Here is a 14,777-nt window from a genome sequence, read left to right on the forward strand (position 1 = left end):
CTATGCAAATCAGGAAGGCGATAACCCCAAATCCAGGAACCCAGGAACCCAACCCTTGCTCAGGAATCAGCAATCATGGATGGTTCCCATGTTTCAGGAAGGAAACACAGCCACAGAGCACACGGGCTTAGGACTGGAATCAAGACCATTCATAGCTACATGTGCACATGCATGTGGGAAGCCAATGCTGGCATCGGGTGTCTCCCCCAATCACTCTCCACCTTGCTTTTTGAGACAGGGTCTCTCATTGGGACCTACAGCTTTCTAGTTATGTGAGGCCGGCTGGCCACCGAGCCCCAGGGGTCAGCCTCGCTCTGCCTCCCCAGCACTGGGGGTTACAAGAACGTGCTCATGTCTGGATTTTTTTTTTTTTAATTAATGTGGAGTCGGGGGACCAAATTCAGACCTCATGTTTGCACAGCAAGCGGTTTCGTCGCTGAGCTGCCTCCCCAGCCTCTGCAGAGAGCTTTTCAGTCCGTCATTGGCAGACAACACCTGACACTATCTAACTGCCTGCTAACAGTTCCCACAATCCACTGGGGGGCCTAAGAGCCAACACAGACTCCATAAAGGCAAATCCGAACTGTTCATCACCCCCCACCCGACCCATTCCACTCATAGCTGCCCCGTCTCAGTTGATGGCAGCCCCATTGATCTATTTGCATAAACCAAAAGCCTTGGCGTCATCCTTCACTCTTTTCCCACCTCCTCCCTCCCAGAAACCCAAGGAACCCACTAGCTCCACTTCCAAAAACAATCCAGCCCCGATCCGGCCCCATTGTTCCTTTGCGCCAACCACCATCAAGGCTCCACGGCTCCATTACAGTGCCCTCTTCAATCAGCTTTACCCTTGCTCACCTGCAGAACAACACAGATCATGAGTCTTTTATGTAAAAGCCATAGACCTAGGATGAGTCTTCCCGCCATCTTTGTATTCTTAGAGCACACCAAACATGTTCCAACCTCAGGACCATTGCCCTAACTGTCTGAAACTCTTTTCTCCGCCCACAGAATGACCCCTTTATGTCCCTCAACCCTCTATTTCAAGTTCAATTTCTGAACAAGATTCGCTCTGACCACTCTATTTAAAATCACTGCCTCCTCCATTATCCCTGTTATTTCTTTTTTTTTTTTTTTAAAGATTTATTTATTTATTATGTGTACAGTGTTCTGTTTGCATTCATCCCTGCAGGCCAGAAGAGGGCACCAGATCTCATTACAGGTGGTTGTGAGCCACCATATGGGTGCTGGGAATTGAACTCAGGACCTCTGGAAGAACAGCCAGTATTCTTAACCTCTGAGCCATCTCTCCAGCCCCTATTTCTTTATTTTTACTTTAGTTTTGGGGACAATATGTCATCTAGCACAGGCTGACTTTGAACTCACTGTGTAGCCAGAGATGACCTTGAATTCCTGATAACTCCTGCCTCTACCTCCCAAGTGCTGGGTTAATAGGCATGTGCCACCATGGCCACTGCATTAGGGATCCAACCAAGCCCTCCACCAACTGAGCCGCCTTCCCAGCCGCACAGGTCTCATACGTGGATCTCTGCTTTATTATGTCTACTTCCTATCGTATAATTCTCCTCACCCTCACAATACACAAACTCTGCAAGGACTGGAGTGCTTGTCTGTTTTATTCACTCCACTATCTCAACAGCCAAGAATAGTGCCCGGTACACAGTGGTGTTCAATATACGGCATTTATGTGTTCAGTGTGTACACACAAAATAAATAAAATTTAAACAGCACCAGAGAGCCAAGAAATCTTGCAAGCATTGCACATCACGGCATCTCCCCTGCACGCTTTTGCTGAATGACCTTGCTTGGTAGCCCTCAGCACTCGACTGAACATTAATTAACCCAGTGAGTGAGTTTATCCTGGGGGAATCTCTCAACGGGGCTCTCAGCAAGACTCGGAGCTTTGCGTCTCACCCAGTTCTTTCTCAACCTAAGCTCACCAGTTTTCAGTCCCTCTCCCTCTCAACTGCCCCACCACACTTACATGGCAAGTGCCTGAAACTTGGCTGAACTCAACAGGAAGCAGAACTCCGGGAGATGCTTCTCTCTCTTTGGGGTCAGCCTGCTACTTGAAAAACCACGTCCGTGACACCACCTCTCCTTCAAGGGGCTTTAGAGGGAAACACGGGCAACAATACAGAGGTCGCCTACCCCACATTTGATAAAATGTCCAAACACAACACACCGACTCTCAATTGATTGATTCTGAACTGTGAGCTTGGCTCAAAAGGGAAAAAAAAAAAAGACCTAGTGAGGTGTTTTATTTACAAAATTTATCAAAATAAAAAGGGCTTCTGTGGGTCAATCTTTTTGGTACTAGATTTGGATTGGGGGAGGCAAAGAAAGTATCCAAACACTGGGTAATACGTTTTAAGGTTAATAATTAATGGGGGCCTTCCCCAACTGAGTACCAAGAAGCATTCTGGTCTCTTTAGTTCTAGACATTTAGCAAGAAGACCTCAGACGCCAGGGTGAGACAAGAGACATGGGAAGTCCCATCCAAGGCCCCCTCTTCCTCATTTTATGCATCTTTATCCAGTCAAGTGCCTGCGGACAAGGCTTGGGAACAGGTAGGAATTTATCTTTTCTCTAGAAACAGCTGTGGATTTGTCTTTGTTAAATGCATTACAGAGATTGACAATGGATGGAAAATGCTTCCAAGCACACCAAGCGGTTCTGTTAGTGGCACCCAAGGCACCCAGCACTGTGCATCACTTTGTAAAAGGGACTGGATTTCCAAAAGGCCTCTCTGAAAGTGGATGTCGTCAAAGCCCCTGCAACTAGCAGTGCGCTCTCTTTCAGGGGTGACGTGGACAATGTGGGGGATTTCCTCAGCAGACAATGATCTGAAAGACGTGGGGCCTTCCTAAGGCTTCATTTGGATTCTAATCTGCTATCTGTTACGCAGTGTGCAAACAAATGCTCTGTCTTACTGGGGTTGTGAAATCGCCTTGCTCTCCCCAAAGAGAGAGGAATCTGAGTCCTATTTGGAGTCCGGTTGAAAGAAGGAATGTCATTGCATGTTTGCTAGTCTTTAGTTTTCTAACATTTTTTTTCCTGGACTAAAGAGACCAGCAGTCTACCTGTTTATTCTGTGGTTTCATAAACTAGACTGATGGCCATGGATACACTTACATGTTCCATCATCAGGCAGTTAGAGTCGGTTTCCTAGCTGAATGGTATGTTAGACCAGCAAATGATGGGACTGAAATGACTAAACAATTTGACCAAATTAGACAAGGGTTTGGAACCTTTCTTCTGCACCTTTCAAGATCTGGTGGTAGAGACCCAAATTGCTTTTAATTTTTATGGATGGATGGATGGATGGATGGATGGATGGATGGATGGATGTGTGGGTGGGTGGATGTGTGGGTGGGTGGATGTGTGGGTGGGTGGATGTGTGGGTGGGTGGATGTGTGGGTGGGTGGATGGGTGGGTGGGTGGATGGGTGGGTGGGTGGATGGATGGGTGGATGGATGGATGGATAGATTGATTTGGAGACAGCATCTATGTAGCCCAAGCTGGCCTCAGCCTTGAGGTCCTTCTGAACACTGAAGTAACAGACTTGAGCCTCTACATCCACCAGTCTTAGACTTCTCTTTCCTCAAAGGCTATGCTTGGGACTGGAAAGATGGCTCCGTGGTTAAGGGTCCTTGCTGCTCTTCTGGAAGACCCACGTGCAGCTCCCAGCATCCACATCAGATAGCTCATCCACAACTCCCTGTAACTCCAGGGGATCTGACACTCTTCTGGCCTCCACAGACTCTGGCACTTATGTGGTATACGATCTTAGTTAGGATTTGTATTGTTGTGATAAACACCATGACCAAAAGTAACTTGTAGAGGAAAAGGCTTATTTCAGCTTACATGTCCCAATCATAGCCCATTATGAAGGGAAGTCAGGGCAGGACCCTGGGAGCAGGAACTGAAGCAGAGGCACAGTGCTTATTGACTTGCTCCCCTTGGCTTACCGAGCCTGGTCTCTAACATCATCAAGGACCACTAGCCCAGGAGAGGCACCACCCACAGTGAACTGGGCTCTCTAACATCATCAAGGACCACTAGCCCAGGACAGGCACCACCCACAGTGAACTGGGCTTCTCCCACACCAATCGTCAATCAAGAAAACACACCAAAGGCTTGCCCACAGGCCCGTCTGGTGGTGACATTTTCTCAGCTTTAGTTCCCTCTTCCAAACTGACTCTAGCCTGTGTCAAGTTGACAACACTAGCCAGTGCATGCACATACACACATGCAACACACACACACACACACACACACACACACACACACACACACCTTTAAAAAAAATCCTATGCTTACAGAGAGATCAAAAAACTTTGAGAATCAATCAATGGCTTACTAATAGGGTTGTGTACCTGAAAATTCCAGAAAGTTTTTCCCCTTAAGAAAAAATAGACTGTTCTTTTGAATTTATTATTTCATAGCCTACATCAGTTATTAATTTCATATTAATTACTTCTTCTTACTGATCATTTTGTGTGCCACAGATAATGCTAGTAGTTTGCTTAGATCATCTTATTCTTAATGCCCTGTCTAAAAGTATCCCTCACATCATAATTTAGATCCATTCATGTAAAAATTCTGATGATTTTTTTGTTTTGTGTTTTTTGTTGACTTCTATACTTGAATTAAAATATTAAAGTATGAGTAAGTCAGATTAGTTTGTAGCAACAGCACTGAATGTCACTTTCTTGCTGTTCACATCTCTCAAAAGGGAGAATAAATCTGGACCCACAGAGCACATGACACTGCCCACCATTGTCAGCCTGAAGATGTGAGACCAACTAAATTCTTGTGGAAGCAGCGGGGGAATTATAGAATGTACTGATAGTTGTATCAATCTCTTGCTCCCTCTTTGTAGAAAAAGAGAGAGACAGACAGACAAAGGGAGAAGACTAGGGACCAAAACAGAAGCAATGCTGTTTCCACTTTTCAGGAAGAATGTTCTATATGAGATAAAAACCTATGTAAAATGAGTCTGGAGACAGAAGTTAGACGAGAGGAGGAAAGGAGCGTTAACCATCCATCTATTCAGTTAACAACATGTATTTAGATTTAGTGGGTATTAGGAAATGTGTGAGTTGATGGAGGGCCAGGGTGAACATAATCTGCTCAGAAAGATGTCTGACAGTTACTCAGATTGCTTTGTAACTCCAGTGTGGTCACAGATGTAATGGAGGCCAGGGTGCTCAGTCAGACTGTGATGAGCAGAGATTAGCTCAGGTCTAATCTACAGTGGATGAAAGTTGACAGAATATTAATTTGGATTAAATTGCTCTTTAATCCAAACCCCGAAGCTGAGTCTGGATGTGGAGAGGGAGCACTGAGGAGGGGAAAGAATTTGAAATACAAAACTCGCACGTGGCCAGGAAGGCCCCTCCTGATCACGATATCCGTCTTTATTCCCTGGGTTCACAGTGGGTCAGGTTTTCTCTGCCTCTTGACCAAGAATATTGCATTTGGTTTTTACTGAAATGTATATCACATAGTTATATAATAAAGAGAAAAACGTATAGAGCAGGACATCATACCTGTAGCTGCAGCACTGGAGAAGCTGAAGCAGGAGGATTGCTGTGAGTTTGGGGCCAACTTGAGCTTTAGAGTGAGACCCTATCTCACAAAAGTGGGATGAGAGGGAGAGAGGGAAGAAAGAGGCTGTATCATAAGTCCTCAAAAAAAAAAATGTCCACAAACTGAACTCACACCCCCAAAGCTTCCCTTGAGAACCCCTTAAGCCTTAACATGTCACGTTGCCTATTGGGAACTTGTTCCTTCATGAGAAATCCCTTGAGCTCTCTCATGCCAGCCTCCTTTCCTTTGGAGTTGAGGGCCATCCATACACTTCCACATGGATCGTTCATTCATTCTCTTTGCTGGCATCATTGTGTAACTACACCAGACTTCATTCACCCATCCTGCCCTCAGGTGCAGACTGCTATTGCTGTTGACACTCGGGACTTGGAAATAATCCATGCCAAGCAGGTTTGGCCTTTCCCAACCCCCCCCCAATTCCCCCCTACCATGTCTTGGCACTATCTGGATTTTTCTCAACAGTCTCTTCATCCTGCTGTTTTTCTGGGTCCTGGTTTATCCAGAAGCTGAGGGAAGAAGCGCTAATTAGCAGTGGGTGACCCCAGGACAGAGGGCGAGAGTCAGGAGGCCTCTGGTCCCAGGAAATCAGAATTTCCTCTGCAGTATGCAAACCCATCTGTCAGTGTAGACTGGTACAATGTCCTTCTGGGGAAACTGCAGGGCCGCCAGCATCCCATGGTGGAGCACTCCAGCAAATGGCTCTCAGTGGGGTGACTTTGCCTTCCTGAGTCCATCCAGCAGTGTGGGGAAGCATTTTTCATTGTACACCATAGAGAGAGCATTTCTCCACCTTCCAGCAGGCAGAGGTCAGAGGTGCCACCATCACCCTGTAGTGCACAGAAGGGTCCCACAACAGAGCATCATGGGGGGACCCACAAGGCTGAGGTCAACGAACTGATGTCAACATGAAACTTTGGGCTCGGTGGATAAAGTGCTTGTCACACGAACCATGAGGACTAAGTTCAAATCTCCATGTAGATCCAGACATGGTAGCACACATCTGTCATCTCACCGCTCCCACAGGGAGATGGGAGGCAGAGACAGAAGACTCAGCAGAAGTTAATCAATGTGGCATATGCAATGGTGAACAACAAGATCCTGTCTCAAGCGAGGTAGAAAGCTGAGGCCCAGTGCCTGAGATTGTCCCCTGACCTCCACACATGCTCTATCTACACTCCCACACTCATGCACATTCTTGGAGCTCAGAAACGAGTGGTTGTGCTCCATGTGAGCGTGTAGTGCCTCCAAATCCTTCTGTCTCTCTCAGGCACATTTTGAATCTCCAACCTTCTTGGTTCTTAATGCCCATCCCCACATTTAAACAGGAAGCTGAAAATATAAGCGACAGGCTAGAGACTACAAGGATAAACTGCAGGGTTCACATTACTTCAGTTCTGTTTTCCTATGGGATACCCATCCATGAGAATTTTTTGTTTGATTGCGTTTAAAATTTACCAATAAAACAGACATTGAACTATAAAATTTAAAAATTTGCTTGGCAAGTAAAAATTTGAGTTCACACCAGAGTACTTTGATTGTATTTGAATATCTTAAAATTTAATTTTCTTTACAAAAAAAGCTGTCCATTGCTTTAAAACTAAAGAATGAGTTGAGAAAATAATGAGTTGAGAAAATAATAATAATGAGTTGCATTAATATTACTGAAAATAATTTTTGTATTATAGACAGAGGGAACTGAAATGATCTATCTATGTGTCAAGTTTAATGCATGAGGCAGCCCACTAAGTGTGATGAAGGTGATCAGACATGGGCGTATGTTTTTTCTCCACCACAGCATGGCATACAATGAGTCCCAGTGGAGAGAAATGAGTATTGAAGAGCTCATTCCCAGACAGCCACCCGTGCAAAGCAGGCACCTGGAGGGGCTGTGTTTCAGTGGGGTCTTGCAGGCTGGCATTGGGGGGAAAGAAAGCAGGCGTGCCTCGGGCAGAGGCACAGGTTCGAAGCTGATAATGTGTCTTTCAAGCCTGAATATCTTCTGAGAGAAAATTATCTAGGGAGGAAGAAGGAGAGATGGAGATAGAGGTGAAGGTGGAGGAGGGGGGAAACAGAGGAGCTGGTGATGGGAGAGGAGACGAGAAGACAGAGGAAGAAGAGGAGGAAAGGAAATGGAGGAAGAAACAGAGATAGAGGAAAAGGAGAAGATGGAGGAGAGAGGAGAGATCATATGTGAGCACATACACGGAGCTAGTTAAACAGCAATGGCCTGGGATCAACCACCAGTGGCCGGCCCCCAGCAACTGCTAAGTCCACCTTAAATTCAAATCCTACAACCAAAAGTTTCAGAACGTTTGGGGGTTGGTAGTAATGTTGGGATTCTGGAATAAATGGCTTATTATTGACCCTGAGATGCTCATAGCTCAACACTAGGGACCTTTATTCAGCCCAGGTGGTGGGTTTCAGAATCCCAAGCCCTCCTGAGATAACACCAAGGCTGTGTGTGGGTTGTGTTGTGAGCAGGAGATAGAGGTTCTCTGCCTATTGGTAAAGGTTACCGCTTGGTAAATTGTGAAAGGGACCTATGACCTCAAAAAGAAAGTTCAAAAACAATTTATCTTACTTCTTTTAAAAATAAGTGTAAGGAAATTTGACATGAAATAGCAGAGCAGAAAAAATAGGATGGAATACCTAACATATTGACTCATTCTGTGAAAAGTCCACTTAATGTATCTCCCCAGAGGTTGGAAGTTTGTTTGAAAATACAGAGTTTTGAAGCCATGGTGTGCTCTTTGGGGCAGAAGTGAGATTTTTTTAATACCTAAGAATAAAAAAAGGAAGGGAAGGTAGGAGGGAGAGAAGAAGGGAGGGGAGGAAGGGAGGCAGGCTGACTGACTGGCTGATTACCTACCATTAGCTTAGACTGGGAGGCATCGCAGAGGTTATCCAGCATGTGATTGGGTTCAATCCCCAACTGGGGAGGAGGTGTGTTAGCCTTGGGCTTGTCCTGACAAGAGGGTCACTAGGAAAGAGGGATCTTGCTTTGACAATTCTGTCACCTCCACTCATCTTTGCAGGCCCAGCCAGCTTCCAATTCTGCCCCAAGAACTGCTAATTGCCCTCTCGTAACTATTATTAGAGGAGGTAGGCAGAAATGCAATGCACACCCCCAGATGAACACACCCACGGTTTCACAGCAGCTGGGGAGCAGCCCCCAGCATTCTACAGAAATCCCCCTTCCTCTTCAAGAGACTCTCCTACCCACCGGCAAACGCCCTGGCCCTGCATGCAGCCCAGTGGGTCCAGAACCCTCCTGATGGGTGCCAGCTAGATAGGACAAGCCACAGATCAGAGGACAGACATGTGACTTTCACCCTGCCTGGCTCCCACGGGGACCTAGCACACTGTACAGGGAGCAACTGTAGAGCCGCTGAAGGCCTTGGGCCTGCAAACTGACCTAAAAACACAAATCACCCCGAGAGCGCCCAGCCAAAAAGCCAAAATTGGGTATCTAGATTCCCGCTACGGTCTCCCCTCCCTCTGCCCTATTTAACACACCAGCTGCCATGCCGGGTACTCACAGGCGACTCAGCAGGAAGACAAGCTGCCCTGATTTAGACCTGGTCCACAGACAGAGCAGAGCAGTCCCAAATACGTCCTCCAAGATCATATTTCTGACACCACACCAATGGAGTCTACACAGGGCAAAGGGACCAGCCGCTCTCACTGCCAGGAAGGTGGCTGAGCGCTGGTTCCAAGGACAGTCTCTGTTTAAGAGTGGAGCCTTCTCGGTGAAGAACTGGGGTCCAGCCTGCCAGGGGAATCGGGTTGGCTAAGGGTGGGTAAGATATCCAGACTTCTGTCAAAAGGTCACAGGCACCATAGCTGGCCTTCAGCCGCGCCGCAGTGGGAGATGCAATCTTGCATGGGGCAAGACGTTGATGTGCAGACTAAAGGATCCTAGAGTGCCTGTAGGGCTGCTCCAGAGAAGGTGCAGTTCTCAGTCATTGCCACTAGGGGGCGCAGTGATGTCTCCTTGGTCTCTGAAGAGGCAAAGCTTTTAGTTTAATCTACTATGCTCTGCTAATAATTCTACTTCCAGAAACACAGTTTTTATTTTTCCCAATGGTGCTAGGGTTGGGGGGGGGCAAGAGACTCAACGCGAGGAAGGGGTGGCCTCTTTGCACACATTTTCACCTCTATACTCCCATCTTCACATCCACACACATCAGCTCACTTTGGGGATCTGCACTCTGCTACCCAGTGGAGTGGTGTGGGTTTAGGAAAACATGTCCGTGACAGCACAAGCCGTACTTATGTTCCAACATTAGGTGAGAAAAGGGCAGTATGCTTGGATGAATTTGTCTGATAATTACAATTGTGTGAAACTATATTTATTTGAAGGGTTGGAAGGGAAGAAAATATTGGAAGAAAAATGTACTGTCGTTGAGTTTATATCTGAATTTTTATCTATTCCAAATTTTATGTAATATATAGTATAGTATAGTTGCTTTAGTGATCTGAATAAAAGTATATCAGCTTCGCCATGGTGGAATAAAGGGTTTGACCAGAACAGTGGAACTCTGGGAACACCTGGAGGATGTGTTAAGTAAGATTCCCGGGCACTGGAGAGATGGAGCAGGGGCTGGGAGTGCTTGGCTGCTCTCTCAAAGACCCAAGTTCAGTTCCCAGCACCCACACTGTATGACTCACAACAGCCTGTAACTCCAGCTCTAGGAGACTGATATCCAATTCCGGCCTCCTTGGAGACGCCAATTTACGTGGCACGTTCACGCGCCTGTGCACACACGATAAATGAATAATTTTTCAAAAAGAAGTTTCTTTTAAAATAAAATAATAAAATTAAGATTCCTGGTCCTCTTACAGAGCTCTGAATTCAGTGGGCCTGGGGTACAGCTGGAAATTGGCGTTTTTGTTCCGAGTGATGCTGCTAGCATGCTATTCCAGGCCCTTTTCTGTGGCTATGATCAAATATCCTGACAAAAAGCAGCGTAGGGAAGCTTACAGTCATAGTTATAGTCCACCAGAACAGCAATGTTACAGTGGGAGGGGCCCCATGCAGCTGATCACGTGATCCCATACTCAGGAGCACAAAGAACCCAGTGTGCTCATGCTGCCTGCTCACCTGCTTGCTTTCTCTACTCTTACATGGTTCAGGGCCCCCTGCCTAAGAAATGGTGCCACCCACAGTGGGATGGGTCTTCCCCCATCAGTGACCAATCAAGCAATCTCCACAGACATACCCACAGGCCAACCCGATCGAGACAGTTTCTCAGTCAAGATTCTCTTTCTTGGTGGTGTGTCAATTTGACAGTTAAGAGCTAGCCATCACAAGTAGAGGCCACCACAGAGACCCACTAGAAAACCCCAAACAGCCCATGGAGGAGCCAACCATCTGCCCATGCCTCCTGCCTCCCAAGATGAACTTTTCCTCATGACCCCCCCCCCCAAGGCAAATCTGGCTTCATCTCTAACTCCAGACTAAAAAGCTGGGAATCAGTATTTTTACTTCTGTCTACTGACCTCCCTCACCAGTAGCTGTGACGTAATTTATTTTTATCTATAGTGGGCTTCTTTATGACATTTATTGCATGTGTATAATGTATTTTGACCGTATTTCATCATCATTACATTTTCCCTTTTCTCATCTTTCTTCCACCCTTGCTGATCCTTCTCCTTCGACGTGTGTGTGTGTGTGTGTGTGTGTGTGTGTGTGTGTGTGTGTGTGTCTCATTATGTTGCTTATAGCAGCATGGATGAGAAGTCACTTACAGGATCATGGTCAATTTGCCAGTGGCTATCTCACTGAAGAAAATGTCTCTCCTTCACCCAGAAATCACCAACTACGTATAAATCCTCATAGAATGGTGGGCCTTGGGAGTTCCTCTCCTGCTTCCATAAAAGAATGCTGGTGGACGCAATTTTCCAAATCTACATTAAATCCAAGGTACTCATGAAAATGTGTTCTTCTAAAATAAAACATCTCCAAGCTGGAAAGAACATATTTCTTGAGGAAGAGCTTCCGGGCTGAGACTCACTGGTGATGGCTAGACAGATTGCCATCACAGCAGCTCTGAGCCACTCCTTGCCACCCGTGAGAATGTGCTGGAGGACATTCTTTTCACATGCGCTGGGCAGGATCTCTGAGCTCTCAGATGAGAAGGACTGCCCTGCCCATAATGACGCAAAGCTTTCTGATGTCAGATGTCCCAACTCCCTAGTTCTAAGAGGAACTGACATAAGGAAAGAAAAAAAATCTACTGATTTATATTGAAACATGAAATCAACAACATCCAATTGCACGTTTATTGACCACCCACTGTGTCCCAAGCCCCCAGGTCAGGACAAAAATCACCATTTCCTTACAAAGCCCCTTGGAGGAGTATGTATGTAACATTCAATTCAGTGTAGTAAGTGTACAAATTTATGTTGTGCTGAGAGTTCTGAGGCAAGAATAGTCAACCAAAAAGGCATTTCAGAGAAGAAGTACTTGATTTAGGAGGGGTTTGTTTTTGTTTTTATGTGTTTTGAGTATTTGCCTGTCTGCAAGCCACATTTCATGCAGTGCCCAAGAAGGCTAGAAGAGGGCATCAGATCCTCTGGAACTAGATCTGCAGACAGATACCAGCTGTCAAGTGGGTTCTGGGAGCTGAACCCAGGTCCTCTGGAAGAGTAGCCAGTGCTCTTAACCACTGAGCCATCTCTCCAGCCCCTGATTCAAGTCTGAAAGGGAAAGAAGCCGGAGAATATTATAAGGAAAAAGTATGAACCAATCTTGACTTCAAGGGTTGAAAAAAAGGAACATGAAATTGAGAATCCGTGAGACTTAGGTATGGCCCAGAGTACAACATAGCAAAAGAAATGAGCAGAATCAAGGAACTCCAAGCCCACCCTCAAGACCTTGACCCTGACCCTGGAGGCTGTGCTGCCCAGATGCAGACTGGCATTTGAGAAGGGCGTGGGGGGCCTAGCTGCCTTCTCAGGCTGCCTGGAGAGACTTATCTCTCAGCCTGGCTGAAGCCCTGGCCACCCTCTTCTGGAGAGCAATGATATCAGCAGGCAAGGGCAAGGGCAGGGACCTGTACTCACCAGTTTTTTTTTAACCTCACTGGGCCCTCACACAAACATTTGACTCTTCCTTCAAGGCGAGCCCCAGCTTTGAGCCGATCTCTGAAGTATTCTTGTTCATCGCTATTCCAAACACTAAGTCACGGGAGGGATTCCCATGAAACTAAACCAGCATCACATAGGAATCTTCCATCTTAAAAACCCCTTTACTGGGAAAAGAGAAGCATTTGCAAATTTCACACTGCACTAGCCTACTGACCAGTAGCCATTTTACATTGAAACGTTCACTCCCACCCTGCATGCGCCCACTGAGTTCTCCCTGTAACCTGTAAACAACACTAGACAGGCACAAACACCTCTCTCATTGCTGTGACAAGAATACCTGACCAAAAGGAACCGAAGGAAAGAGGAGTTTGTTTTTGGCTCATAGTTTTACGGCCCATGTGTCAGGGACAACATGGTTAAAAGAGCACAAGGCAGCCTCTAGTGGTGATGGATCCAGTCAGGAAGGAGAGAGAGACGAACGCTGGTGCCCAGCTTGATTGCTTTTTTTATTCAGTCTGGGACCCAAGGCTATGGGATGGGCTGTCCACATTTAGGGTAGGTATTTCTACCTCAATTAACCTAGTCTAAAACTCCCTTACAGGCACGCCCAGGGGGTTGTCTAGGTGATTCTAGGCCCTGTCAAGTTGACAATCTTAACCATCACACCAACTAAGGCCTTTGGAATGCAGCTGAGATCACGTGCAAGGGAGGTTTCTTCGGCTTACTGCAGCAAGAAAAAGGGACCTGTGGAGAAACCCTCCCTCGTGAGGGGAGTTGAGGCTGCTTAGAACTGGGCTTGTGTTGAGGAGTCTACTGAAGGCCTGGTAAGCAGAAAAATTCTGAACTGGAGTCCATCAGAAGAGAAAGCAAATGTAAGGCCAGGTAATCATCCCTGACCAATTATTACACTGCATCATGCATGATCTCAGAGGTGAGGTGGGAAGATGAAAAGGAGGCTGAATTGAGGTTTGCAGTCTCAAGGACAGAACCCAGGGCATTGGGCTTGCTGGTCAACCCTCTACCACCGAGCCACGCCCCCAAGTCTTGAGCCGAGGCTGATAGAGGAGTACTCATCACACATTCCACACATCCTAGAGGAGGGGATGGTTTCATGACAACTGTGGCCTCCACAGCCCCCCACCTCTGTCCTAACACAGAGATGGAGGACCCTTCCATACCTGGTTATACTCTGTAGGTATTGCCTGCGCTCAGCTGGAGTCTTGGGGTCTGACTGCAGGTGAGGTGGATTTTTTTTGTTGGTTTCATGTTCTCTCACATAAAGGATTCCAGGTGATGTCTCCAAAGCCTGTTAGTACCTCTTCACTCACCGCCTAGCCCGTGGCACTCCCTTCACTTCTAACGTTCTTGAGAAATGAGCCGGTTCCCCTCTGCACTGACATCTGAGGTGTCCTCCAGTAATTCGGTGGTTGTCATGGTGCCAGGAGACCCGCAGTGCTCACCTCCCCCTGGTTCAGGACTTTATGTGACTGGGAAAGGGGAGCATGGAAGGGGAGTTCTGTGTCTAATACGACCTTGTGCCCTGGCTTCACCCTGCATGACTCAACTGCCTGAGGGCTTCAGATTCCCAGACTCGGGGGACAAAGGCATGATTCTGTATGAACTGTGCAAGCATTCAATGACCATGACACCACGTCTTTGTCAATACACTCTGGACTAGACACGCATCCGTTTTTGATGGAGTGCAAATGAGGAAAACTCAGATTTGATGCTTTTTGGGGAAGGGGCTCTTATATTGCTTTAATGAAGTAGAGCCAAGATGTGCAAAATGACAGCGCTGTTCTTGTTTAGATTTGTTTATTTTTAGTTTATGTGTGTGTGTGTTCTGCCTGTTTGTGCACATGTGTGCAGTGCCCACAGAAGCCAGAAGAGGGCACCCAACAGCCTGGAACTGGAGTTAGAGATGGTTATTGGCTGCAACTTGGGAACTAGGAATTGAACTCGGGTCCTCTTTACTGCTGAGCCATCTCTCCAGCCCTGGCAGCTACTATTTTTAAAAACTTCTCAATGTCCCAAAGGCTGTGCCCATT

At 46.6% G+C, this 14,777-nt stretch overlaps 1 protein-coding gene across 1 annotated transcript in view; it reads left to right on the top strand.

The window, feature by feature from the left end:
• Window positions 1-2,456: 2,456 nt before the first annotated feature.
• The window catches only part of Lipc (lipase C, hepatic type), a 130,735-nt gene continuing 118,414 nt past the window's right edge, over window positions 2,457-14,777 (top strand). The window contains exon 1 of the mRNA XM_028865657.2: window positions 2,457-2,591. Within this exon, the coding sequence (XP_028721490.1) occupies window positions 2,507-2,591 (85 nt within the window). The 5' untranslated portion in view covers window positions 2,457-2,506. The remainder of the gene's footprint in view (window positions 2,592-14,777) is intronic.

The sequence above is a fragment of the Peromyscus leucopus genome, chromosome 7, assembly GCF_004664715.2.
Source record: "Peromyscus leucopus breed LL Stock chromosome 7, UCI_PerLeu_2.1, whole genome shotgun sequence".
In the NCBI taxonomy this organism is placed as follows: Eukaryota; Metazoa; Chordata; class Mammalia; order Rodentia; family Cricetidae; genus Peromyscus; species Peromyscus leucopus.